We start from the raw sequence: 27,974 nt of genomic DNA, 5'->3' as shown, positions 1-27,974 counted from the left end.
GGCTCTGCAAGTAAAAATAAATGCACGCACGGAGACAAAGTGAAATAAAGAATGGCAGCCGAAGCAAATACAAACAAGCAGCAATTGGCCACGGCCTGCCTGCGAGGCTCAAAGTGTTAGAAGGCAGGTCTTGGGCAGAGGCAGAGTACTTCCCTTGATCAAAGCCGACTTGCAGAAGGATTGCCAAACGGGCTGTACAAACGCTTTCAAAAGTGTTTTCCTACTGTTCCTCAGTGCTCTCGGCTTGTAAGTCAGCTGTGTTTACTGGCAACGAACACAAGGAAAACAAGTAGCAGTACTCGAGGAACTGCTGAGACCCACATCCCGTCGCCACAAACAATGTGTGATCCTCCCACCTCCAAAATGATCACACGAGTTCAAGTATTGGAAAAAGGCTCTGCAAGTAAAAATAAATGCACGCACGGAGACAAAGTGAAATAAAGAATGGCAGCCGAAGCAAATACAAACAAGCAGCAATTGGCCCGGGCCTGCCTGCGAGGCTCAAAGTGTTAGAAGGCAGGTCTTGGGCAGAGGCAGAGTACTGACTTAGGAATGACTGTGAGGCGCATTGGTGTGAAGCACATCAAAGGGCTTCTCCTCCCCTAATTAGGTGAGGAGAAGCCGTTTCGGGAAACTGAAAGTACGGCCGGCCTGCGGCCGGCCATGAATAAATAGGGGAGGAGAAGCCCTTTGATGTGCTGGGCTGGCCCTGAATGCGCGTGCATGTTTAATCACGTGGTTCACGTGAACTGCATGAAAACCGCGGGGCTGAAAGCCCTTTGGTTTGACGATGTTTTCGCCACTTGAATTCTCGCTCCGCTCGATGCGCTTGCGCACATCGATAGGTCGCGAGACCTAAAAATGGAATGCAAGGTTTCGTAAAAGCTTCGAAGCTGGGCAGGGGTCGCTCCGGCTCCCGGAAAGGGAGGGAAGGCCGGATTCAACCCAACAGGCTCTGCAGGCGAAGCCAGACTACTACCTTCCGCTTCCCGCCTCGCATCGGCCAACAGACGGGGAGAACGCGAAGAGCGGCAATGCTTCTTTGCCTTCTTCTTGTGCTTCGACGTACCCAAAGACAAAGACTTAGATGATGAGTGGTGGTGGCTCTGCAACCAGTCCTGCGACCTCCCTTTGGACCGGGACCTCGAACAGCACAGAGCGGACTGCCGGCAATCGGAACACGTCTTCAGGTCGTGGTCGCGCTCCAGGCACCAAAGGCACACGAGGTGCGGGTCCGTGACCGACATCAGGGAATAACTCTTTCCCTATTCTTTTGTCCGAGTATATACTTTCTTTCCCCACCACTGTATATTCAAAAAAATGTTTTGCGCTCCGCCCAGTGTGTTGGTCTGGACCTGGGCGTTAGATCGGGCCCAATGATGACGCATGACAATGCAAAGTGTGTGAGGGCAGTCAGTATTAAGAAATTAATTTCTTTCCCCCACCCCCTTCCTTTTCCTGTTCCAGACTGGAAAATTAGAGTAATCTGTAGTGGGAATATGTATCAGCATTATTTTGGCAAAAACTCACACTAACGTCCAACAGCTTTTTTTTTAGTTTTTTTGGCCTTTTATTTTTAGTGAGTAAAAAGTTTTAGAGGGAGAGTTAGAGAAGGCTTATTCCCTTGTCTCTCCTTATTGTCATTTTCTCTTACTGTTATAAATACCATGAGGCCTTTATTATCATGGGGCTGCTGTTTAGTTCTTGCTGAGCACTGCCATTTGGTTGATGGTAGGAGTGAGTGGTGGATGCCCGTTTCCATTGGGTAAGGTGAGGTAGTGTCTACATCAGGCCGGCCCTTTTGTCCACTAGATTACTGCTTCAGCTGGGATGGTGACTCCCAGCTGCAAAACCCTCTCACTTCATAGTGTGGGTGCTCCGACCTGGAGACAACCCCAGTACTACCTGCTGTGAGTAGTATCACTCCATACAACAGCTGTGTCTAGAGAGCAGCCTGAGGAAGACACCTGAAAGGAGAAACACCTCAATCCAGTCCTGCAGATTGAGACAGTCCATCTGCATCCCATGTCCACAAAATTAGTATAAAAAAACAATTCTTGGTTTCAGTTCCAAATCCTTCATGACTAGCAAAGGGAGTAGTTCGCAACCAGGGTTAATGTCTGCATGACAGTCAGGCACCAGGAGTAAATGGCATCAACTGAAGACAGTGTTTCTGCTGGAGGAGCTGATGGATCTGTCCAAAGTGCCTAGAAGTCTCCTTGTCTTCTGAGAGAGGGAAGGAGTTTCCCAGCTCTGTAGAAGGAGAGAATGTGCTGAACGAGAATGGAACACCTAGAAAGACCTGACTGTATGAGAGCTAGAAGCTATCAGTGCTATAGAGTGTCTCCCTGTCGCTCACAATTAGTCCCGATCTGGGCTGTTACTGCCATTGGCCTGGTCGGGACTGAATCTGCTGTGATTTTTGCACTGGCCAGATTGGGGCTGCAATTGCTGTTGGCCTGGCATAAGCAACCTCCGCCATGATCATCGCCTCGGCACAATAATGTATATTTTGCCATTAGCTCAATCGAGGCTTCAACTACCTACATAGGTCGGTTGGAGACTGGAACCTACTTCTTGCCTGAAGAAGCTGTAGAAGCTGTGACTGCACCTGCTCCATGGTCACAAGACTTAGCTGGACAGGCACGTAGATTGAGGCGTGGCCCTCACCCTGCCTACAATCAGCCTTGGGATTATATTCACTCTGTGTTGCCTATCATATACCCAATACACCACCAGGGGGTAAGAACTAAGAAAACTGTGACTGAGTGCAGAATTGACTTGTGGGGGGAAACATAAGACTCCACCTGAGCCTGATTCATGCTTCTTTCTATCTGACTAATAGAGGGGAGACAAGCTTAATAAGGGACCCCCAGGAGAGACCTAGTAAGGGAACTTGGTGGATATAGCGCAACATGGGTGAATCATACCCAGGGTCAGAAATCTGAATACTAATTTGGATTATTATTATGTTCTATTAATTATTGCTGTGTGATTAAGGGTATTTTCTTTTTGTTAAAAGACAAGCATTGGTATCGCCATTTTAGTTACTGTGTCTGTTAGTTTATTATTGAGGCCTGGGCTTACAGTACCTCACTGAAAAGCCTGTGGATGCTCACCCTCGCTAGCCTAAAAGACAAGGGTGGTACTTGGCTCTGTTTGCATAGTCATAGTGGGAGAGACAACAGGGACAAACTATCGAGCAATTTTGACCCACAGCTTTGACACACATCTTATCCTTGGCAGAGATCAACATATTTTCATCATTCACATCCTAAAGGTTACTGGGACTAAGAATTTCTTCTTATTTCTGAACAGCTATTATCTTCAGATAAAAGGAGCGGCAATGGTCCCCAACTTTGCCAAAACCTAGGAAAGTTCCATATTGAAGCACATTGCTGCTTAGGAGGTATAACATGTTGTATGCTAAAAATATCCTTGAATATTTATGCATTTCAGTGAGAGTTGTTCAAGAAATGATTTAATTTGACTGAATATACACAGGGTACATGCATTACAATATTGGAATCCCTGTTTTTTTAAATATAAGTTGAGGGTAGATGCAAGTAGTTGAGGAAATTATTTTGTCTTTCTCTGACTTTGATAGATAAGTGCAGTGATGATAAAATAACCGAGGGAGCGCTTTTATAAAGAGCCAGAAGTTGAATGTCTTAAGGGATCGCAAACTAATATAAATATAGAAGTAATAATGTTGTATTTTTCCACCAAATGTCAAAGAGTACTGAAAAACACACCAGACTGCACAGCTATATGAGCTTATACATTTGAGTGCAGAAAAGACTTTAAAATTAAAAGTTTAATATTCAAAATTTCACAATGCAAGACCTATTGGCTTTGCCTAGGCTTGTTTTTACATAGCATTTACTTTGTATTGTAAGTAGCAGTAACTTGCATCTTTAGTAAATCAAGAGGAATGCAATCTTATTTAGATTTTCGTCCCCAACATATTGATGCCCTACACATGGGACACATCACAGATCCCAAGTGAACAAGGAAAAGTTCCCCCGGATTGAAAAGAGCATAAGCACAACAGTCGAAATTCCAGGAAAAATAACTTGCTGATGACACTTTTAGTGTTTACGTTGACTCTTAATTGCTGCTTTTACATTTACATACCGATACGGAATCCAGCTCAGATGAGACTATCGCCATTACTGCTAAATCGTCATCTTTCTCTGTCTTGGGCATAATATCTGTAATAGAAAAGTAAGAGTAAGACACACTTCAAAATATGTTTGGCCATGCATACTAAAGCAAGAGCATTGAGGCTTTAATGGGCAATTTTGAAGAGTTTTAAAGAAGAGGGTGTCGGAGCAGCAGATATGCATATGGAGCAAAAACTCAGCAATGAGGTAAACTTAAATGCAATGTAAGTTATGTCAACTGGGAATTCTTTTTTTTTCCTTTGGAAAAGAAAGAAAATTTGCATTTGACAGAAAACGACTACAAAGCCATTCAGCCACCCAATGTACTTGCCCACTCAACATTATAACACCAGACATGGTCTCCACTTTTACCCTCAGAGACCATGTTTTTCTAAGTTTTCCAACACCTGTGCGAATACCTGTTTGCACAGGGATAGAGATTGGGTAGCATTCACTGCAACCACTAATTAACCAGTGTGTTATATACCTAACCATTCATAAAATTTTCAGCGTGCCAAACTGGCCTGAATTTAACAGGAAAAACAATATAGTACTTACCATGAATTGAACATTTTGGAGCACTAGACTCTAAAGTTTGCATGATATTCCCCAAAAACTCGGAACTGGTGCCTATTTATCCCACCTAATAATTTCTGAATCCGGGGAGTAAGATTTTATCAGGTGCAAAGAAGAGCGCCTGCTCCTTCAACCAACAAAGAATCAGTGCTTACGGTTTTTTGTACTATTAGTACTGGCCCACTGATAAACCCACATAAAATAATTGATGTCCAGAGATTTCCATTTTTGATTTGTATTTTTGTATCATTAGAGAAATAATTTAGCTTGGGTAAACATTGCTAATTTGGGATGGATTTTTCTGGACATGTTTAAAAATGGCAGATGTGTTGCACTGATGAAAACATATGTTTTGGGGGTCAAGTAGCCTTATAGAGACTGAAAATAATTCCTTAGAGCAACCTTTCCACCATTTACCAAAATGGCGGCTCTATAATGATGTGCTTAGTCATCATATTGGTAATTTACTTTAATATTGTTTTTGTTTCAGGTTTTCATTGATTCAAATTTGAAAACATGAGTGAAGCAGGTGGTAGCAGAGGATCTTTACCTCCTGACAGAGTACTGCTAACTTCAAAATCTAAGGACTCCTTCAACAATGAAAAATGTGTCATATGCCAAACTAATCCGATAGAAAAGCTAACATCAACTGAGGCTGGACAGAAGAGTGTTCAAGATGCTGCAGAAATACAGTGTTAGAAACGGGACCCTGGCCGGCCAAGACTCGCGTCGAGGTCAGTCAGGGATCACCATTTCTAAAGTCAGGGCAGGGGAGTCACACACCAAGGCAACCCCCACTCGCCCTCTAGGTAGCGTGGCGCGAGCAGTCTAGGCTAAACTTGGAGGCGGTATGAGTTAAGTATTTGCGCACGCACCCCAGCAACAACACCCAAGGCCCACCACAAAGAAAGACTCTACACAAGGATATATATCAAAAATAGCCTTTGTATTTATAATAGACAAAACACATTAGATAACACACGCAAACTGTACAATGTGCCAGAGGCACGGGCAGAATTTACAAGGGGAATTATGTACAGGACAGGGCCACATGGACCACTGTCAGGGGTAGGCACTTGTTAGATAATAATACTGGTAGATATACACTTATGTCGTAAACATAGAATGAGTAGCACCAAAATCATAAATGCAACACACATCCAGTAATCACTGGAACAGTAAGGACCTCCTACGCAACCCTAACTCACTGTAGGTAAATCACACAGGTAACTAGGACCTAAGGAAGGGATACCAGCACCTAAGCAATTCACTCTTAGCAAAGGGAAGGAAACCTAAACATAAAATGCAACATCAGCAATCCTCTATGCAGGTCACATTTAGCAAAAGGGGATAACCATCAGAATACCTAATCAGGTCACGTTTAGAAAAGGTAAGCGGAATCAACAATTCACTATGCAGGTCACATTTAGCATAATGGATAAACATAAACAATCCTCTCTGCAGGTCACATTTAGCAAAAGGGGATAACCATAAGAATACCTAATCAGGTTACTTTTAGAGAAGGTACAGGTTAGAACACATGCGCAAGAATCACATAACAAGGAATTACCATGCGCGGGGTGCACAAAGCACAACACTCAAAAGTGTCCCTCAGGCCAACGGGCCTCGAAAGGGGCGGATTGCCCTGAGTCTCAGTGTCAGGGGGTCTGTGCAGGCAGCACAGAACACAAAGCCTAAACGTGGCAACTGTCCACTAAGTGCTGGACAGTTGTAAATATGAACTGGGCAAACGTTGGAGCCAGGAGGGCTCAAGAACAAGGGGGGAAGACAGCGTGGGAGCCTCGGGGCTACAACCAACTAGCTGCCTGTGTCCCCCTAGAACCTCACAGGGCTCGCTGAACAAATGTGCAATGTAGAGCTCAGCGCTCTAAATCAATAAAATGCCCCCTCGAGCCTCGGGGCTCGTAAATACAGGTAGGGCAAGGAGCCTCGCTGGGCTCAGCAACAACTGTGGCCTCTGGAGCCTCTCGGGGCTTTAAATAAACAAATGGCCCCCAGGAGCCTTGCAGGCTCGCACAGCACAAATGGGCGCGTTGGAGTCCCTCACGGGGGACTCAGGATCAAATAGGATGCCCCACGGAGCCTCGGGGCTCCACAAAGAAATGCAGCAGCGTTGGAGCGGCCCTCTGCCAATCGGGGCCGCTCGACGAACAAAGGACCCTGTCCCCGCACTCACCGGTATCACGCTGGTGCTGCGGGGGCAGGAACACTGCCGGCTCTCCTTCACTGCAGCGCGGGGCTCCTCTTCCTTGGAGCCTCGCTGGCGGCGCCTCTCTCCTTGCTGCCTGGTTGCAGAGGCGGGACTTCCGGTCGGCCTCTCAGGGGCCGCGCTGCGATTGGCCGGTCGGCCAGAACACTTCCGGGTCGTCGCGGGCAGCGCGGCGGCCCGTTCCAGGTAGGCAGGCGGCTTCTCAATACCCGAGGAGTGGGCTCCCTCGAGGTATTTACGAAATCAAAGTATGGGGCAATGCCGGGTGGGCACCGGCCTCCAAAATAAAGATAAAGCGAGGTGGGCACTCGCCAATGCCGAAAATCGGCGAAATGGGTCCCAATGCCGGGTGGGCACCGGCAATGCAAAATACAGCGCTCCCAAGCGCTTAGGGGCTCCAGAAAGCGCGCCTAGCGCTAGAAATATCAGCAAAGCGCTGGGGCACAAGGAAAGCGCTCCTAGCGGTACAAATCAAAATCAGGGTGCCTCCAGGCACAGGAAAGCTCCAGCAGAGTCTGGAGGCAGGCAGAGGGGCAAGGCAGGGCCAGAGCCAGCACACTGGGTCTCCAGGCAGGGAGACAGCCAAGTGGCGGTCCTCTTGGCCCCTGCAGCAGCAGCAGCCCCCTCTGGCAAGATCCTAGGCAGAACCAAGAACAGGACAAATTGCATGGGGACACAGCCCCTTCTTATACAGGAAAACCCCTTTGTCTCCGGGTGCAGGGTGGGGGGAAAACCAGTTGCAGCTGGTTCTGAAGTACTCTGTTTACCTCAACCACCCTCTCTATTCACTGGCAGGGCTAGGGCCATCAGTCGCACTACAGGGGGGGGAGCCAGCATTGTCCGGGGAAAGTCCAGGCCCATCAGGGACCAGGGGCACTCCTCCCAAGCCATCAAGCATGCTGATCTCACACTCACCACCGGGCAGACCCATCCAGCCTTCCTGGAGCCAGGCTCACCAGCCAGCTCCAGCCAATCACACTGCAGGCATATTTTCCATTAATATGCCAAGTACTAGAAATGGCATTTCTACACATGCCACACTCACGCAACATACACCATTGCGAAGCATTCATTCCCACGAACACGCACATACCAAATTCGAGCATGCACTCCCCACACATCAGGAATTACTAGGGACACAGACATTCCCCATGCATCCCTATGGGAGAGCAGGCCAGCCTAACCACATGCACGCACTTTACTCTGGGACACAGAGAAAAAGTGCGCACAGACCAGAAAATCATCCACGCATATCACAGATTAAAATCAAAAAGATTAGGGGTGAACCTGCCTTAAGGGCCAAGTCCAACACAACCCCCTTCCAGCCAAAACGCAGGGCAGACCAATCACCACCGTGATGGACTTACCTGCTTGGGGCGATAAAACACGGACGCGGGCCCGCAACTGCAGGGACACCCTCCTGTTTTACGCCACTGTGAACCCCTGGGGTTCTTTCTAAAGCTATGATAGGGACTTACTGGATTACCCCACTGGTACTCTCCAGCGCTGCCCTCGGCGAGGACCAGGCCCTAGGCCACCCAGGTGCCACTGGATCCTGCCAACTCACCAAGTGGGGGGTAGTAACCCCTGGCACATAACAGCCATTTTCCACTCTTCCTGTCTGCAAGACAGGGCTAGACTGCCACTGGTTCTCCAGCCTAGGGTCTACAACCTTAGGTGAACCAGGAGTCTCAGGGAAGGCTCTCCTCCCCTTACCTCTTCTCCTAGGGTTCCTCCTCCTCCTGCGAGGGGCACCCTCTAAACACCACTCTCCCAACCTAGGGTTTAACCCCTCAGGTGGTACCGGGGTCAGAGGTGGGCTCCCCCACCCTCTGCACCCCCTTCCAGAGTCCTGCTCCCTCCCAACCGGGGCGGTACCTCTGGAGAAAGAACTGGTCAGGACACTGATTACAGTATTCCTACCCTTCAGGTCAGGCAAACCCTGAACCTGAACCTCCAACCTCCGGTCTAGAACCTTTGGTGGAATCACTGCCTGGCACTCCAGGACTTCTGAGGACTCACAGGTCACTCCCAAGTCACTCCTTTCACTGGACTTCTGTACTTTCCCTCCCAGAGCAGTACTGCCAGACTCCACAACTACAGAAGCTCCGCTCACAGATGCTCCAGGTCCTCCACACACTAGGAGATCTTCCTCAAGTGGACTAACAGGTAAGCATAGGTCCCCACCCTGGTGTTCCCTAAAGAAACCATCCAGGCTCTGAGGCAGGGCTTCGGGCATCTGGGGACTCTCGGTCTCACACTTACTTCCGCTCCACTGAGACAGACAGCAAGCCCCTACACCCTCCTCACGGCATCTGGGGACTCTCGGTCTCACACTTACTTCCGCTCCACTGAGACAGACAGCAAGCCCCTACACCCTCCTCACTATACTGAGACCTAGCTGGGCTACTCTCACCCTCCTCCACCACACTGGGTTGGAGAAAACCTGACCCACTATTATTGGAATTACTCACTAGCGGCGCTAAGGAACCTCTTGCACTCTCCCATCGGTCTGCTTCCTCTGCAAGCTCACATGCACTAAACGATCCAAACTTCAACAGGTGCTGGCGCAACTCTGGCACACAATAACTGAGCAGGTGCTCTGTGACAATCATGCAAAACAATCCGCCAGACTTGTCGTTCACGTGAGCCTTTTCCCAATCAAACAGTGCTCCACAACACTCATCTTCAAAGTCTTCCCAAGACTGATGAGGCAGTTTCCTAAGTCTCCTGAACTTCAACCCAAACTCTTCTGCGGGGGAAACAGGAACCGTACTCGGGAAACTGGGAGTGGGACTGTCTATACCAACACTTAAAAAGCTGCCACCACTGGACTCCACCCTCCCTGGGGAATCCAGACAATTACACATGCACTCAGGGGGTAACCTACTCTCTTGGGCTACCTTCTCCCTGAACAAGGCCCTCTCAGCCTCTAGCTTGGCATGCTCCAACCTGAGCTGTTCCAACGCTAGCTGATACTCCCTCTCTTCCTTCCTATCCAACCACTCCTCTGGGGACAGGGAAAGGGATGGGGCACTGGTACTGACAATGGACCCAGCAAGGGACTCCCTATCTATGGGGTCATCACTCTCTGCTGACATCCATCCACTGTCATCCTCATCCAACTCACATTCATCAACAGAATCTTCAGGGCTCCCCACAGACTCACCACCCTCATGGCGTGCGGCCCGGGCCCTATCTTTCTCACTGTGCTCGAGATCCCACTGACCCTTTTGCCACTGGATCAGGCTGTCCCTAAGCTGGGACTGAGTAACCAACTCACTCACCTCTATGCCTCCCTTTTCGCAGAATCTGACCAGCTCTAATCTACTGTACCTAAACAGACTACAGAGATCAAAAACTGGCTCCATTTTGACGGACGTTCTCGGGAAAAGTTTGACACAGGGAACCTGGGGGTCTGAGCTAAACAGGAGATTATAATTAGCATAATTCAGCAAGATTCCTATCTCAGAACTTGCACTCCACTGTCCAGCGTAACACACACTCATTCACACACAACCCTCCCCTCGGACTGGTAAGGCAGTTTCTACCACCCCTGATTCTCTCAACCTGACCACTAGCGACACAGGTACCAAACTCTGGGAGCAGGGCGGGGAACAAGGTACTGGACAAAATACAAATGATACCTTTCAGGAGAAGCAAAACTGAACTCCACCTAAAAAACAATAATCCCCAAAAATGCGGTTATCTAAAAAATGCAGAGCTTTGAAGTGTGGCCTGTCGCCACTGTGGTACAGCGCAAACACAAATCCTTATCCCACCGCTGCCACCAATGTTAGAAACGGGACCCTGGCCGGCCAAGACTCGCGTCGAGGTCAGTCAGGGATCACCATTTCTAAAGTCAGGGCAGGGGAGTCACACACCAAGGCAACCCCCACTCGCCCTCTAGGTAGCGTGGCGCGAGCAGTCTAGGCTAAACTTGGAGGCGGTATGAGTTAAGTATTTGCGCACGCACCCCAGCAACAACACCCAAGGCCCACCACAAAGAAAGACTCTACACAAGGATATATATCAAAAATAGCCTTTGTATTTATAATAGACAAAACACATTAGATAACACACGCAAACTGTACAATGTGCCAGAGGCACGGGCAGAATTTACAAGGGGAATTATGTACAGGACAGGGCCACATGGACCACTGTCAGGGGTAGGCACTTGTTAGATAATAATACTGGTAGATATACACTTATGTCGTAAACATAGAATGAGTAGCACCAAAATCATAAATGCAACACACATCCAGTAATCACTGGAACAGTAAGGACCTCCTACGCAACCCTAACTCACTGTAGGTAAATCACGCAGGTAACTAGGACCTAAGGAAGGGATACCAGCACCTAAGCAATTCACTCTTAGCAAAGGGAAGGAAACCTAAACATAAAATGCAACATCAGCAATCCTCTATGCAGGTCACATTTAGCAAAAGGGGATAACCATCAGAATACCTAATCAGGTCACGTTTAGAAAAGGTAAGCGGAATCAACAATTCACTATGCAGGTCACATTTAGCATAATGGATAAACATAAACAATCCTCTCTGCAGGTCACATTTAGCAAAAGGGGATAACCATAAGAATACCTAATCAGGTTACTTTTAGAGAAGGTACAGGTTAGAACACATGCGCAAGAATCACATAACAAGGAATTACCATGCGCGGGGTGCACAAAGCACAACACTCAAAAGTGTCCCTCAGGCCAACTGGCCTCGAAAGGGGCGGATTGCCCTGAGTCTCAGTGTCAGGGGGTCTGTGCAGGCAGCACAGAACACAAAGCCTAAACGTGGCAACTGTCCACTAAGTGCTGGACAGTTGTAAATATGAACTGGGCAAACGTTGGAGCCAGGAGGGCTCAAGAACAAGGGGGGAAGACACAGCGTGGGAGCCTCGGGGCTACAACCAACTAGCTGCCTGTGTCCCCCTAGAGCCTCTCAGGGCTCGCTGAACAAATGTGCAATGTAGAGCTCAGCGCTCTAAATCAATAAAATGCCCCCTCGAGCCTCGGGGCTCGTAAATACAGGTAGGGCAAGGAGCCTCGCCGGGCTCAGCAACAACTGTGGCCTCTGGAGCCTCTTGGGGCTTTAAATAAACAAATGGCCCCCAGGAGCCTTGCAGGCTCGCACAGCACAAATGGGCGCGTTGGAGTCCCTCACGGGGGACTCAGGATCAAATAGGATGCCCCACGGAGCCTCGGGGCTCCACAAAGAAATGCAGCAGCGTTGGAGCGGCCCTCTGCCAATCGGGGCCGCTCGACCAACAAAGGACCCTGTCCCCGCACTCACCGGTATCACGCTGGTGCTGCGGGGGCAGGAACACTGCCGGCTCTCCTTCACTGCAGCGCGGGGCTCCTCTTCCTTGGAGCCTCGCTGGCGGCGCCTCTCTCCTTGCTGCCTGGTTGCAGAGGCGGGACTTCCGGTCGGCCTCTCAGGGGCCGCGCTGCGATTGGCCGGTCGGCCAGAACACTTCCGGGTCGTCGCGGGTAGCGCGGCGGCCCGTTCCAGGTAGGCAGGCGGCTTCTCAATACCCGAGGAGTGGGCTCCCTCGAGGTATTTACGAAATCAAAGTACGGGGCAATGCCGGGTGGGCACCGGCCTCCAAAATAAAGATAAAGCGAGGTGGGCACTCGCCAATGCCGAAAATCGGCGAAATGGGTCCCAATGCCGGGTGGGCACCGGCAATGCAAAATACCGCGCTCCCAAGCGCTTAGGGACTCCAGAAAGCGCGCCTAGCGCTAGAAATATCAGCAAAGCGCTGGGGCACAAGGAAAGCGCTCCTAGCACTACAAATCAAAATCAGGGTGCCTCCAGGCACAGGAAAGCTCCAGCAGAGTCTGGAGGCAGGCAGAGGGGCAAGGCAGGGCCAGAGCCAGCACACTGGGTCTCCAGGCAGGGAGACAGCCAAGTGGCGGTCCTCTTGGCCCCTGCAGCAGCAGCAGCCCCCTCTGGCAAGATCCTAGGCAGAACCAAGAACAGGACAAATTGCATGGGGACACAGCCCCTTCTTATACAGGAAAACCCCTTTGTCTCAGGGTGCAGGGTGGGGGGAAAACCAGTCGCAGCTGGTTCTGAAGTACTCTGTTTACCTCAACCACCCTCTCTATTCACTGGCAGGGCTAGGGCCATCAGTCGCACTACAGGGGGGGGAGCCAGCATTGTCCGGGGAAAGTCCAGGCCCATCAGGGACCAGGGGCACTCCTCCCAAGCCATCAAGCATGCTGATCTCACACTCACCACCGGGCAGACCCATCCAGCCTTCCTGGAGCCAGGCTCACCAGCCAGCTCCAGCCAATCACACTGCAGGCATATTTTCCATTAATATGCCAAGTACTAGAAATGGCATTTCTACACATGCCACACTCACGCAACATACACCATTGCGAAGCATTCATTCCCACGAACACGCACATACCAAATTCGAGCATGCACTCCCCACACATCAGGAATTACTAGGGACACAGACATTCCCCATGCATCCCTATGGGAGAGCAGGCCAGCCTAACCACATGCACGCACTTTACTCTGGGACACAGAGAAAAAGTGCGCACAGACCAGAAAATCATCCACGCATATCACAGATTAAAATCAAAAAGATTAGGGGTGAACCTGCCTTAAGGGCCAAGTCCAACATACAGCAAGGCGAAGTTCACAAAATATTGAAATTGATAGGTGAAGAGGATCAAATATTTTACCATTATAACAACAACTGCTATAAGTCGTACACAATGGAAAAAGACTGGAAACAAACTGTCAAAAAATAGCAGACACCAGTAAACCACAACAAGAGTACGGGTCTTCTGAGAAAGCAACGACAACCAAACCCAATGCCCATCCACTTAGATGATCAATGGCTACCCCTTGCCCACCTCCAACAACTGATCAGAAATCAGAGGATCTTCAATGTGTTATCTGTTGTCTAGCCAGAACAAGGGCCATAGGGGCAGACAAAAGAACAAAGTACAGAGAATTTGAGTCTCAAAGGGCAAACATGTTTTTATCTGCAGTTAGTTTCTTCCAAGATGAAGTTTTCAGAAGAATAGCTGTTCTAAACAGCGAGATGAATGTATTTGCAGCGAATCTGTATGCTTGCCCGAACTGCATGCATGTATTTGAAAATATGAATGTACAATGAGCTCCCAGCAGCAATGTAACCGTCGGCCAATTAAGTTCGCACTCTTTAAAGTAGCAAATTTAGTTTTAAAGCCACACTTGAGGGCTGGCTAAAGGGTTCACACTCAGTGAGGTGAGAAAGAAATAATGGTCAACATTGATGAAACTGTATTGATCCATAATAATTAAGATTTTTCTGGTGAGAATGTACAATGACAAAATTCATTTTTGTTAGTCTAACAAAAAGAATGAGACACTTATGATGTTCTCTAGTGATTTGACTCCTTAAGGTCTTGCTGCCAAAGTAAGATCACAGAAAGCAGGAACACATTACAATTACAATAACAATACAATACAACCATTTTAAGAAATGTCCTGAAAGATTAACATTTTGGACTTAATGACAAATTTAGTGATGTCCCAGAGCTCTGCAAATCATGGGAATCAACAAGAATGCCTGATGTTGTCTTAACTTTTTTTTACCAAATTGTTTAATATCAGCAAATCAAAACTGCTACAAACTAAAGTTCACAATGGTGATGGCTTTGAAGATATAAGCGAAGAAGTGGAAGACAATCCCATGAACCGACAGTCTTATGCTGTGCAAATGAAATGTCTTTTCCAAATCATGTTTTATGAACTACATTACGGCAAAAAGAAAACTCCACTACACATGATGAGTGCCCAAGCAATCTATGACCAGTGTAAAAGTAGAGAGCTTATCACTTCAATTAATCAAATTGGTGTTTCAACAAGTTATATTTAGATAGTACGGAACAGGAATTTGTTAGCATCTCATGCTGTAAAATCTTGTAAATCCGATAGCACACCACTTCACTTTACCAGGAAAGAATTTACAATTGCTGCTCCTGATAATTTTGATTTTGAAGCCAGCTCTTCCTTGCCTTGTCTTGAACACCCAGTTCAAATGATACTGCCATGGTGCTTTTTGAAGACTGTACCAATGAAGTAGCTGCTGGAAAACAAGCTGTGTCAGTTGTAGGCAATGACAAACAAAGCTGCAAACTTATAACCGAACTGCCTTGCCAACATGTGCAAAATCACTACAAGCCACCAACATGTCCCAGTCTACCAGAAAGTTTCAAAGTGGCTGAGGACATGGATCTTCTTCTACCTTATGCTGTGGTTCGCAAAGCTGATATAACTGAATTTATCATATCGCTTATTCGAGCGGACTGAAGAATGAAGAAAAGCTAGTTCCTACATGGGCTGGAATTTATGCTCTGATCTCCCAGAATACCATTCCACTGAAGAGAAATGTTTTTTACCAGTAATACCATTTCCAGTCACAAACTACTCAACAGTATACACAACTCTAAAAACAAAAATCTAAAATGTGAATGCTCAGCTTGAATGCCAGCCTATTCTGCAATTCTCTGTGATGAAGGTGTTTTCTATTTTGTAGCTGACATTTTCTATAAGCAATCCAGTAGAATTTGATGATTTTTATCCAGTGATGGGTGTTTTCCACATGACATAAGTTGTGCTGCGGTGTGCAGTAAGTTATCTCAGTGGCTATGGCATAGACGATGCACTTATTGAGGCTGAAATCTCTGAAAGCAAAACTGTCTAGTCAGTATTGAGCAGAACTCATTATGTTAGTTCGTTACAAGGTATGCTCATCATATCTGAGGCTATAGAAACACTGCATCGGAATGTCTTCTGGAACAAGAATGACAAATTAGGCTTTGCACATCTTTTCTTAGAAGTGAACAAGGCATTCAAAAGACATATTGCAAAGCAAGGCAATGTTCAACACGCTCAGTTCAAAATCAGAAAACCTGAAAACTATGTTTGTAGGGTTTATCAAAGAATGTGAAGAAAAATCAGAACTTGCGAGTACTGGGGAAATGTTTTACACATGTTAGCTCAAGTGGTACATGTTGATTGGGAAGATGATTAGGAGCTACACGAGAAGACTGTGGCATGAACTACCTGAGGTATAGTCCTGGCATTTGGAAAGACTGAACAAGCTAGAGGTGGAAAAACCATAACTCCACAGAAAATTCACCCAAATACATTTTATGGTGAAAGACAGGGAGGGAAAGTTCAATGCTGTGGCTCCAGATATGAAACTGCAACAGACTATCCAGAGATCACAGAAAAGCTCAAAGGTAAATTGTTGGTCAGACACATAAAAGTGAATATGTTGCTCAATGGCCGCTAGTTTACAATGAAGTCCTTTCTATTTGCAATGTGTTCAGAGAGATAACAAATTCAAAATTAATGGACCATTGTGAAACTGTTCCTCATTACAAATTTGTGGGAAAGAGATGGGAACGTTATCATAAACATGTTGACAGCCTTTTGAAATTACTGAGTCTGTGCGTCTACACAACTTGGTGACCAAACAGTATGTGGATAACAATATGAAGACATGTCTACTAGATGACCTGGAACAGGGATCGAAACTATACGCAGAACAAAGCAGGAGAGATTTGTATTTAAAGAGAAAAAGCTATTTGACATAACCACTTAAGCTAAACTTCCACACTTTAATTGTGATAGTAAGAGTTTTGTCCAACCAGCCACTACAAAACAAGTTACAAAAAACTACTTTCACAAGCAGATAGAGAGAAGGATGTAGCAAAAAAAGGGCGAATTTATCAAAGACATTCTGTCACATGATCTTTTTCCAAGAAACGCATTATTTGATGGAGATGCTGCAACCAAACCAGTGACGCACAAACTCGTACAAGAGCCCGAAGGAAAACCTTTCACCTGAAGAATTTCAATTCCAAAAGGTGTCCTCCTTCAAAACTGCTGTTCTTGTCGACTATATGCCACAATTATGAATGGTCAAGATTTTATTCATGCAAAACTCTGGAGACGTTGTTTAGACTGTTCTATAGATATCAAAGTCAGAGTGCACCAACCAAGAACTGCACATTGTCTTTGACAGTTATCCTGAACTATCTGTCAAACAATGTGAGAGAATCAGACGAATGTCTACAGGTGGAACAAATGATTTTGCCTGCATCAAAAATGTGACACCTATACCTGTGCAACTTATTCAATTCTGGTTATCAACATCAAATAAGATGAACTTGGAGATGTTAACTCGGCAAAACATTGCTGATGCTTCAGTGAACAATTAATTTCCAATTATTGCAAGTGGAATGATTGCCAATGAGGAGTTGGAGCCTTCAGAGATACATTCAAAAGTTACAAGCCACATTGTTCAAGGACTTATCGGCAAATTGGAGGAAGCTGACCTTCGTGCTGTGCCACATGTTGAGTGGGCTGTTCAAAATGGTTCCAATCGAGTCTGTTACATGACACAGGTGTTAATATTGTGCATTTAGATGTATTGCAATGTTCAGAAGTCAAGTATTGTCAGAGTTATGCATACGTTATGGAACAATCTAGAAAAACATTTAATCCCGCTTCATATTCTGTACAAGAAACTTGGCCGAGAGATACCCAGTGTTCTTATCAAGGCACATATTCGTACGAATGATGACATCATGAGCTGAATTGGAACAAAGCTTGGAGCTTTAACTGCTGAACCTGTGAAGTTTCTAAAAGGATTTGCTGAGACAAAAGAAGAATGTGACTTTAAAGACGTGGTAAAATACCTTGCAATTGTGTGAAAAACAAGGTCTGACCTTCACACATTTGACAATCTTTGGTATAGTGAATTCAAGTGATCAGTCCCTCTAAGTGACCTTCCACCAACATCATATTCTGTGCCTGGACACATTAAAAGAGCATTGTACTTGATCAGAAGATGTGCACATTTTTTGGATCATGCGTTTGTAGAGAAAGATGTGTGTGACTTTGGTTAGGAAGATATTAATGGGGTGCTAAAGCGTATGAAATTTCTTAAGCCTCTACCTTCAGAAGTTACACGCACAAGTACTTGCACAACCTGTGCTACAAAAAGATGTCCCTGTCTATATGCTCTTCTCAAATGTTCAACATTCTGCAAATGTACCACAAGCGATTACTGAAACAAATACATAAAATGAACTATGAAAATATGTCTAAAACAGGAGTGATAAACATTAAAGGTTTCCATATTCAGATCATAAACATTGGTAGTGTATACATAAAATGATTAAAAACATTATTATTTGATTAAATTCTATGTATGTCTCTTCTTACTCTATTGACGCCAAAATGAAGTATACAGGTCTCATGGTTCCTGAATTATTACATTATCACTTCAAAACATATGCCATTTTGAAAAATGTAACCCAGAAAAAATCGGCCCGGATAAGCAAAGTCTACACAAGCTAAATTACTTCTCTAATGATCCAAAAACACAAATCAAAAATATAACTCTCTGGACAACAATTTTTTATTATTGAGGTATATCAGGGGACCGGGTTCATATTGGCAGGGTCAAGTTTCTTGCCCCGACTTCGCCTCCATAGATCCGGATTGGCTGACAGCCGCCTGACTCCCATTGTTTCATGCTAAAAATACAAGACCCATTGTTTCTCTCATTGGGCCCTGAATACAAGTCTCTGAGGCGCAGAACAGATTCACTTTCTATTTTCTGCTGTTGTGTGAGCACGGTCGGCACCAGTGCCTCCTATATAGCATCAGATTTAATCCATGCTCCATTTTGTTTCAAATGAGAGGAGGCCAGTTCAGGGGTGAGAGAAATACCAAAAATAAAATGTAAAATGAAGAAAGGGCACCCTCAAGACTGTGAAAAGTATGGAAAAAGCATGAACGAAAGGAATAAGTAGGTTAAACAAAGTGAAATAAACAGAAGGAGAAGAGGATGAAAGATGAAAAGAAAAGCAGGGAGGACAAGGATAAAGAAATCTAGAAGGGCCAAAGGGATCAACAAGAGGTAGAGAAAGTGAAAAGTGAGGGAAAAGACAAGCTCAGAAGAAAGACAATGTTTTGGCTCTTTTTCAAAATAATTCAATAGTTTACAAGCCTTCATTGCACAGACATTGTTGGAAAAGAAAGAGTATTTTATGGCAACATTTAATTAGCACTTTTTCCCTCTATGTGGTGTAGGGAATGACTAGCTTTTGCATATTGTACCCACCCACCCCCCCCCCGATTTTTGCCTTGACTGTTTTCACTGCCTGTACAACTCTGTGCACTTCACTCCTGCTAACCAGTGATATAGTGGCTGTGCTCTCCTCTTTAACATGTTGAATTTGGCATATGCCTAATTGACATATTTAACCTACCGAGCAGGCCCTAGTATATGTTAAAAAGTGTACCTAGGGCCTGTAATTTAAATGTCACTAGTGGACTGCACCACCCATTGTGCACTCCACAATACCAATAGTGCAAACAGGACTGCAGGTCAACTATTTGTAGCTTGGCTGTACAGTTTTAAACTGCCAATTCGACCTGTCAAAATAAACCCTTTTGACAGGTCAAAACTCTCCTTTTAAATACTTATAAATCTCAACTATGTAGACCTTATTGTCCATAAGGCAGGGTTCATGGTATTTTTAAAAAGTAAGACATGTAAATGTTTAATGTTAAACATGTCATTAAAGTATAAAAGCCCCAAAAGCTATTTTCAATGTAACAAGGCTGACTAATCTATAGGAAAACACTGGGTTATATCATTACACTAAATAATGTTAAATTAGGATAGCAAAAAACTAGCAATATGATTGAAAGACTCTGTTTGATAGTTAAGCAAAATGCAATTTATTGGTAAAATCAAATTTACAATAAATATTAAGGGAAAGGTACTTTTAGAAAGTTACCTTTTCCATGCCTAAAGCCTCAGGAGGCCCATTTGCATGGACTCCAACTGTTACTTTGCAGCTAAATAGTTGCCTTGATGAGGTGTGAAAACTACTTCCACAGGAGGATAATGTCCTTGGGTAAGGGGAAGAGCACTCCCCTTGACTTGATGGCCAGTGGGCTGTGTCCAGGAACTTGAGTACTTTCAAAGACGCTACCATATCATAGGAAAATGTTAGTTGCCACCTGGGCCAGCCCTTTCTGTGTCCTCCCCAAGTCAGGTTGGCATCAATTTCAGTGGGAGAGGGGTTGCCCCCAGTACTTATTTAGAGTAATAACAGAGGATGAGTTACTCATTACCAAAGTCACACCTGTAGGGTGAGAACACAAGCTCTACACAGAGGAAGAAAGGTTCTACCAACTTGGTATTAGTTACAAAAGGGCACCGTGGGATTTTTTGCAGTAGGACAGACAGAATATGCAAAAATAAACAGGGTAAAACCTGGGAACTTTTACACCACTGATTAGAGAAGAGCGAGGAGTCACTCAACCACAAGCTAGTGCCAGGCCTCAGAACCCTACTGAACCTTTGGAAGATCAGAAGAGGACTGACCCTGCTGTCCGAGACCTGATAGGAGCCCTGAAGACTGGACCAGTCTCTCTCTCTTGTACCCAGAACAAAGAAGTGGACTCCAAGGGTCCAGCTGACCAGTCCGATCTGGACCTGCGCTGGAACCTGCTGTTGGCCTCAGCTGGAGCGAGTCTTTACCCCCATGTGCTTCCCCTAAGGTCCTGGACACGTGGCTGTGTAAAATGTGTACTCCTCCTAACATCTTCTCAATCCTAGAACTTGGAACCTTTTTGGCTTCAAAGACCTTTGGAGGACTGTGACCAACCTGCCAAGTCGATCCAACGATCCAAAGGTGTGTTGCCAGTGGGCTGACGATTGACATTGCTACTGCTCAGAGCCTTTCCGAAACAGCAAATCCAAATTAGCGGGATCCTTTTGGAGAAGGTATCTTGCCTCGTGTACTCCTGTTCAGATGCAGCTTACAGCCTTTCCCCGCTGGACGAATTTGAGCTCTAGAAAAGTGATTACGTCCGAACATGGAAATCTTCACCGGGCGAAGACACCTAAAAGTATCCAGCTGGCAAGGGCCAATCCTTGGGGGACAAATTCAAATTTCTACCGCTTAGAGCTTTCCCAACACAGGTCAAAGGCTTCCCTGGAGCCTTGTTTCTTCGGCTACAGTCTGCTGCCTTACCCTGTTGAGGAATTTCAACTTCAACTTCAGAGGCTAAGTCAAAAGCTAAAACTTCCGACCAGGAAACACCTGGTTTCTGTATCTGACCTCTGCTCCATCCCAGTTGGCCTTAACTCGTGCATAGGTACCACTCAAGCAAACCAGATTGGCGCTTAACACTTTTTGCTGCTGTTTTAAACTCTAAACTTTAAAAATTCATAAATCTGGTTCCCTTTATTTGAGGTTTGTCATTCTGTATCATTTTATTTATTAAAAGTTACCCTACTCATCTGAATTGGTTTTAGATTTTTATTTCTTTTATGATTTAACTTTATTACTCTTTTGGACCTGCTTAAATGCTTTACACATTGCCTCCAAGTTAACCCTTTCTGCTCTATGCCATAGCTACCAGGGGGTTGAGTCAGGTTAATTAGTGATGTTGGTGATTCCCCCTAAAAAAGGTTGTGGTCATTACTTAAATTGAGTCACCTCCTCTCCATCAGCTAATATGCTCAATTTCTTACAGTGGGGCACGGAGGCGCTTGCCTACATAGGGAGCACTCTACATCATGTAGTGTGTGGTTGGAAGTATGCTGCCTTTGTTCTGATCCTGTGTGGGAAGTGTTTCCATGTTGAGCGTGAGGACCTCCGAGGTGAGATTATCATGCTATGGGATGTAGCGCTTAGCAGTGTAATGGGTAAAGGAGGGTTTGAGACAGGCACATGGTTTAAGGTGTTCAGTATGCTAGCAGCTTTGAGCAGTTCTGCTTGTCCATATGCGGTAATTCTTATGTTCATGGTCCACTTAGCTAGTTACTTCACTGATTTCTCCATTTTAAGATATTTTGTTTAATGATTATGGGCCTGAGAAGGCAAGGATAAAGTTAGAAATGGTGGAGAGATCTGCTAGGATGTACTTTGGCAACATAATCCCATATCTGATTGTCGCTGTGAAATGTCAAGAAGCGGTCGTAGTATGTGGCTTGTGTGGACCTGCAGTGGTGGATTAAATACGGACCTTCCATTGGCCAGTAGAATGTGGAAGGGCTCTTCAGTTATTCCATGCTTGTTCAGTTGGAGATGGGTGTTTTACTTGCTGTGGTTGGTACAGTACTAGGCAATGGACATGACCCTTAGCAGTTTTGTCTTAGGTAAGTGTAATAGTGTCAAGCAGTAAAGGAGAATTATTATGCAGCCTACATGACCTGCAATTAACTGGCCCATCACTGGGTGTTATGGTATTGGTATTTGTGTGGGTTAACAAAGTACTGTATTGTAACTGAACGTATATTTAGCGTGTCCTGTTTTTAGTGTTTATTTTATGTGTATTACAGTGGTCATTTTTCAGTGTTTTTCAAAGCTTTTGAAATCAGTGCTTAACTGTGTTTATTCAGCTGTTTACACCCCAACATAGATAAAAAACAGTTTTCCATTATTTACAAAACAAGTTGTTTTTTGCAGGGATTGTTATAAAGCACACATTTAATTACAACGAGAAGTAAAGCCTGGTATGTAGTTCCTGCCCACTCGCAATATATCCAATGGTTTTATGCTAGACTGTTTTAAGCATAGCAAGTCTGTGCATTGCACTCTCACTTACACTGACATCTCATTAGCCTCTCCCACATCCCATTACCTCTCATACTCAATCTATCAGGACTCTTTCTGGTATATAGGACTATCAATGGATTAAAAAAGTAACACTATTATATGCAAATGTTTTAATAACCAAATTCTAGCATACAGTTGGTGACTATTCACCTACTCCTTACTGAATATTATGACTTTGTAGGGGTAATAAACCTTGCAAACAGCATAGTACCTTGTGAAACCTTCAAAATATTGAATTACACCAGATTCATTTGTAGCCCTGCATTTTAAGGCTCCTAAAACGGATGCGTTATGCATGCCACTGTATTTCTGCACTCTTTGACTAGCTACATTAAGATGGTACTGCTTGCTGTTATTTGGACATCCATAGTCAGTCCTGACCTTTAAAAAGAAATCATATTGTATTCCAGAACTTGAAATGGTGCTGTTAACATTCTAACTATGAGCTAAAAAAAACAGCAATCAGGTGCATTTGGGTAAAAAGTCAGGATTAGCTGAAGTTATCATGCCTAACAATGGGACACCATGCAGCTATGCATTTGGTTTGTATTTGGAAAGTCTTGTGCCATATTTCCACCACTATCCCATGTGCATGGTGACAGCTCTCTTTCACAGGTGCCAGCACTGAATGTTTAAAGCCCTTGATCTTTGCCTGGTGACCAGCTGTCAAAGGTAAAATAGAGGTTTGGCTTATCGTAGCATGGCTGTCATGGCTGGTGATTCCTGCAACCAAAGCATCATTCACTGCTATGACTAGAAATGTTACCCTAGGATAGCAGATACTTACACTGTCGATGGCTGCTGCCTCCAGGGCAGAGCACACCCGCTTGGTTAGGTTATTACTGCCACAAGGACAGCAACCATTACGATTACTGGTGACCACTGTCCCCATGACAGTTACCTCTAATACCTGGCTACTGTGGCTCCACTGGAATTCACACCACTGTGACAGTTTACTACTAACCCAGGGAAAACAATTTGCTTTGATTGTTCGTGTCCATACTCTCTCTCAGGCCAGCACACACCACTATAATGGGCTATTGCTTGCCCAAAGGGGGTACAACTAGTATTGCTTGTGACTGCTGCCCTCCAGGTAGCATGATAAGGTTGTTAGCTGCTATCACCATGGTAGCAAACACTGCTAATTGTTGCTGCCTACAGGCTAAAGAAAACTGCAGTTTAGTAGATAGCTTTCCCATTCGCAAATTGAAATGGTGTCTGCTACTGCCATGGCAGCATTAGGCCAGAGCAAAATGTGTGTATTTTCTTCTGGTGAAATTACATATATTTTGCAAACAATGACACAAAATGCCTTTTTTAGCATGAAATGCACCCTCGCGTCCAATTTGCGTTCAAGGACGCACTTTGTGCTTAAAATGCAATGCTGTGAACAACAGCCACTCATGTTCAAGTCATTCACGTTGTTCCCATACTACTGTGATAACATTTTTACTGGAAGGACATCTCAATTAATGCGGTGTGACTTAAGGATGTAATCTATTCTATTATATTCTTTGATTCCTGTAGAGTGCCTGGCTACCCATGGGACTCCCCACGCTAGGCATTTAGTGCAACAAGTAGAACACAAAATACCAGAAATTATGCAGGATTACACCACTGTAATAGGTATTTCACCTGGACCTAGGCAGACACAGAGAGCAGCAAATACCACCATGGCTCATGGCTTTGGGCCCCATGACTGTACACGCCACAATGATAGATTACTGACTGCACCTACGAAGGCATCACGCACTGACTTCTGCCCAGGTATAGCACTGACTGCCATTAATGCTGTCAGCTGTTCCCACACTGGCACTAAGTTCATCACTGCTGCTCCCAGGAGGGAACACAACTTTGACAGCTGCCTCCTTCGGGTGGTTGATATTCCTACCCCAGTATACACAATGAGAGTAAAATGCTACCCCAAGGACATCTGTTGTGGCACAGAATGCAACTGGTTTCTGCTTCTGCCAGAGCAACACCCGTTACTTCAGATGGTGACTCTTGCCACCACTGTCCTGCCCGTGGAAGATTCCCCTCTAGACACAAAACAGTGCTGTTAATAGTGGGTGCTACCCCATGACCCCATGGTGGTTTAAAGCTGCTCCATGGCAACATTCATTGATTTTGCTGATGTCAACTGCCCCCAGAGCATCACACAGTCCTGACGTTTATTAATAATACTGCCAGGGCAGCACACACATCAGTGTTTGATTGGTAGTTGCTCAGGGTATCTCGACTGCTATGGCCAGTTCACTGCTGTACTGAGGGCTGTGGATGGTAACTACTACTCTCAGGGTAATATACATTCCAATTGCTGGTGGCTGCTGCCCATTACTGCTGCTCCAAGGTTCACTTGGACTGCTGTTGTCGCGGTCAACTGCTCCCAGTGTGCCATCCCTTACTACTGTTATCATATTGGTGCTGTAAAAACAGCATTGGCTTCAATTACTTGACTGCTCTGAGGGTAATACACAAAGATTTAATTATTTAATAGTGCCATAGGAACAGCGCAATTGCTCCGATTGGTCTCCAGGGTATCATGCACTTCTGGTCTTGATTGTTGCCAACCTGCCCTGTTAGGGGTGTCTTTTGTTGCCCCATCACACACTGCCACTGCTAGTGGTGCTGTTGCAAAGGAAATGAACATAGAATGTATTGGTGTGTCAAGGGCAGCTTTGGCTGCCACTGCTGCAGTCTGCTTCCTGGGCAAAATACAAGACTTTAGCTGGCTACTGTTACCCAAGTACAGGCTCTTAACTTTGTTGACCACTACTCCTAGAGCCGAGTAAATTGCCTTGGCCAGTGACCGCCGCTCCCTCCCCTTCCATTTAATGCAGGGCAAGCTTTTGCCACTCAATCAGAATCTGCAACATTGGCTGGTGATAGCTGCAATCAAGACAGAAGGCAATAGGATGTAGATGGTGCCTATATTCACCACAGCAGCTACCATAAGCATGCCTCATGATGGCTGTCTCCAGAGAATCTACGACAACCATGGCTGGTGATTGCTGCTTCCAGGGAGCATGCAATGCTATGGCTGGTGAATTCTGCCCTTAGGGCAGAAGCAATAATAATAGCAAATTACAGCAGTTATTGTTATGGCTGGCAACTGTTGCCCTCGGGACAACTATTGCTCATGACCATCACCAAGGTTGGAGACTGCTGCCCTCAGGAAAGACCCTATAACAATGGGTGGTGAATGCTGTCCTAAACACAGCAGGTAGTAATATATATGTGATGTTTCCAACCCCAAGGGCAGCTAACAAAAGCATGGCAGATTGCTGCTGCCCCGTGGTATCAAAGTGATAGTGATCCCTAGAGTGATGGGGAACACACAGTGTTGTTTAAATGCCCCTCACACACCAACAGGCCCCTTGGTGTCATGCTTCATCATCGGGGCCTTCGCACCCCTCTACGGGATGCGGCGTGCTACGACTCGCGGATACGCAGGAGCACTTGAAGTGAACTATGTGTGGGGGTGTGTGTTAATAACAAAAGTGTGAGTGAGGTGAGGTGAAAAAGTGAGTGGTTAAAAAATACCTGGCACGTGGGAGAAAAAAACTTTATTAAATCCCCGGCTGGTATTATTAAAATAAAAGTGCAGGGCGTGGTTTTGATAGATACGTATTAGGGTATCAGACCACTGTCTTAAAAGTCAACATGTTTCGGAGGTCAAAGCCCCCTTCTTCAGGACAAGGGTGAAAAGAAAAAGAAAAAGAAAAAGGACACTACAAACATACACACACACAACACAAAAATTACTCTCTGCTCAGATGGAAGGAGAGCAAAAACAGTTTTTGCTCTCCTTTTCTTTTTCTTTTTCTTTTCCAGGGTCCCATTATTTTGGGTTCTACCTGATGTTTTTTCAGAGGAGCATAATTCTTCTCCTCTAAACCTGTGAAAAATATATGTGTATGTTTATCTATGATTTTGTCTCCACAGGTTCTTACGCCAATTGGGCGCAACGACACTCACTAACATATAACATTGTTAGGAACATTACACATTGTGGTAATTTTTATTTACACTTTTACATCTTACATGTGAGTAAGGGGAGGGTAAGTGCATTAACCCTTGTCCTGAAGAAGGGGGCTTTGACCTCCGAAACATGTTGACTTTTAAGACAGTGGTCTGATACCCTAATACGTATCTATCAAAACCACGCCCTGCACTTTTATTTTAATAATACCAGCCGGGGATTTAATAAAGTTTTTTTCTCCCACGTGCCAGGTATTTTTTAACCACTCACTTTTTCACCTCACCTCACTCACACTTTTGTTATTAACACACACCCCCACACATAGTTCACTTCAAGTGCTCCTGCGTATCCGCGAGTCGTAGCACGCCGCATCCCGTAGAGGGGTGCGAAGGCCCCGATGATGAAGCATGACACCAAGGGGCCTGTTGGTGTGTGAGGGGCATTTAAACAACACTGTGTGTTCCCCATCACTCTAGGGATCACTATCACTTTGAGTGGATTCCACTTTGTTTATTCGTATGACTAGGGAGACTGAATCCACTGACTCTCTCTCTCCCCCCTCCTGTTAAAAATTGTTTATAGACAGCGTGCAGCTGTGGGAGTCCCCTTCCCTTTCCCTTTGGACCTACACACATACTCTTTCACACACAACCACTTTATTTCTTTGAAAAACCTTCCTGCTCTCCTCATCTGTCAACATGGAGGATGAACACGGACTGACCTTTAGTGAGGATGATATTGACCGCATTCTAGCAGATGATAAACCTTTTGAAGGCCTCAGCAATAGCGACCCAGGGCCTGCAGTAGCCGATTGGGATGAGCTGATGAACACCCGCAAAATCCAAATCAGGACAGCCCTTCATGGCTTACTGATGAGGGAGTATTTGAGAAACAAGATGGCCCCGCAAGGTTTATTGGTCAAAACCGAACCGTTTATTTTCCAGGACGACCTTGTTTTTAAGAAGGCATGGTCACTTATCTCTTGGCACTGTACCAGGGATTGGCTGGTGCTTATAGTCCAGACTGCAGCTAGGAAGTCAGTAGAGCTGAAAGTAGAGATCCAAAGACTTGAAGTACAGCTAAAGGCCTTCATTTCACCAGCGGATCTTAAAAAGGGCTTAGAGGAACTTAACCAACAAATGAAAGAATTTGAGACTGGCTTGAAACAAAGCAAATTTAATAAACTGAAAAAAGACAAAGACCGCTTTACTCCTGAGAGAGCCTACCCTTATACTCGAGCAGATTATGTCATGAAAGATACCATGAGTGACACAGATAGTGTTAACTCAGATGGCAGTAACTCAAGCAACAAATCGGGAGGTTTCCAGCAAAAAAAGCAAAGAGGCG

General features: G+C 45.4%; 1 protein-coding gene across 4 annotated transcripts in view; it reads right to left on the bottom strand.

Moving 5' to 3' along the window:
* BBS9 (Bardet-Biedl syndrome 9) overlaps positions 1–27,974 on the bottom strand; it is a 2,055,975-nt gene that overhangs the window by 1,305,795 nt on the left and 722,206 nt on the right. For all 4 annotated transcript variants that reach the window (XM_086964810.1, XM_086964812.1, XM_086964809.1 and 1 more), the window contains exon 11: positions 4,138–4,214. In XM_086964810.1, the coding sequence (XP_086820936.1) occupies positions 4,138–4,214 (77 nt within the window). The remainder of the gene's footprint in view (positions 1–4,137; positions 4,215–27,974) is intronic.

The sequence above is a fragment of the Lissotriton vulgaris genome, chromosome 4_1, assembly GCF_964263255.1.
Source record: "Lissotriton vulgaris chromosome 4_1, aLisVul1.2, whole genome shotgun sequence".
Classification (NCBI taxonomy): Eukaryota; Metazoa; Chordata; class Amphibia; order Caudata; family Salamandridae; genus Lissotriton; species Lissotriton vulgaris.
The sequence above is the reverse complement of the archived record's forward strand: the minus strand, read 5'-3'. Positions and strand labels throughout refer to the sequence as shown.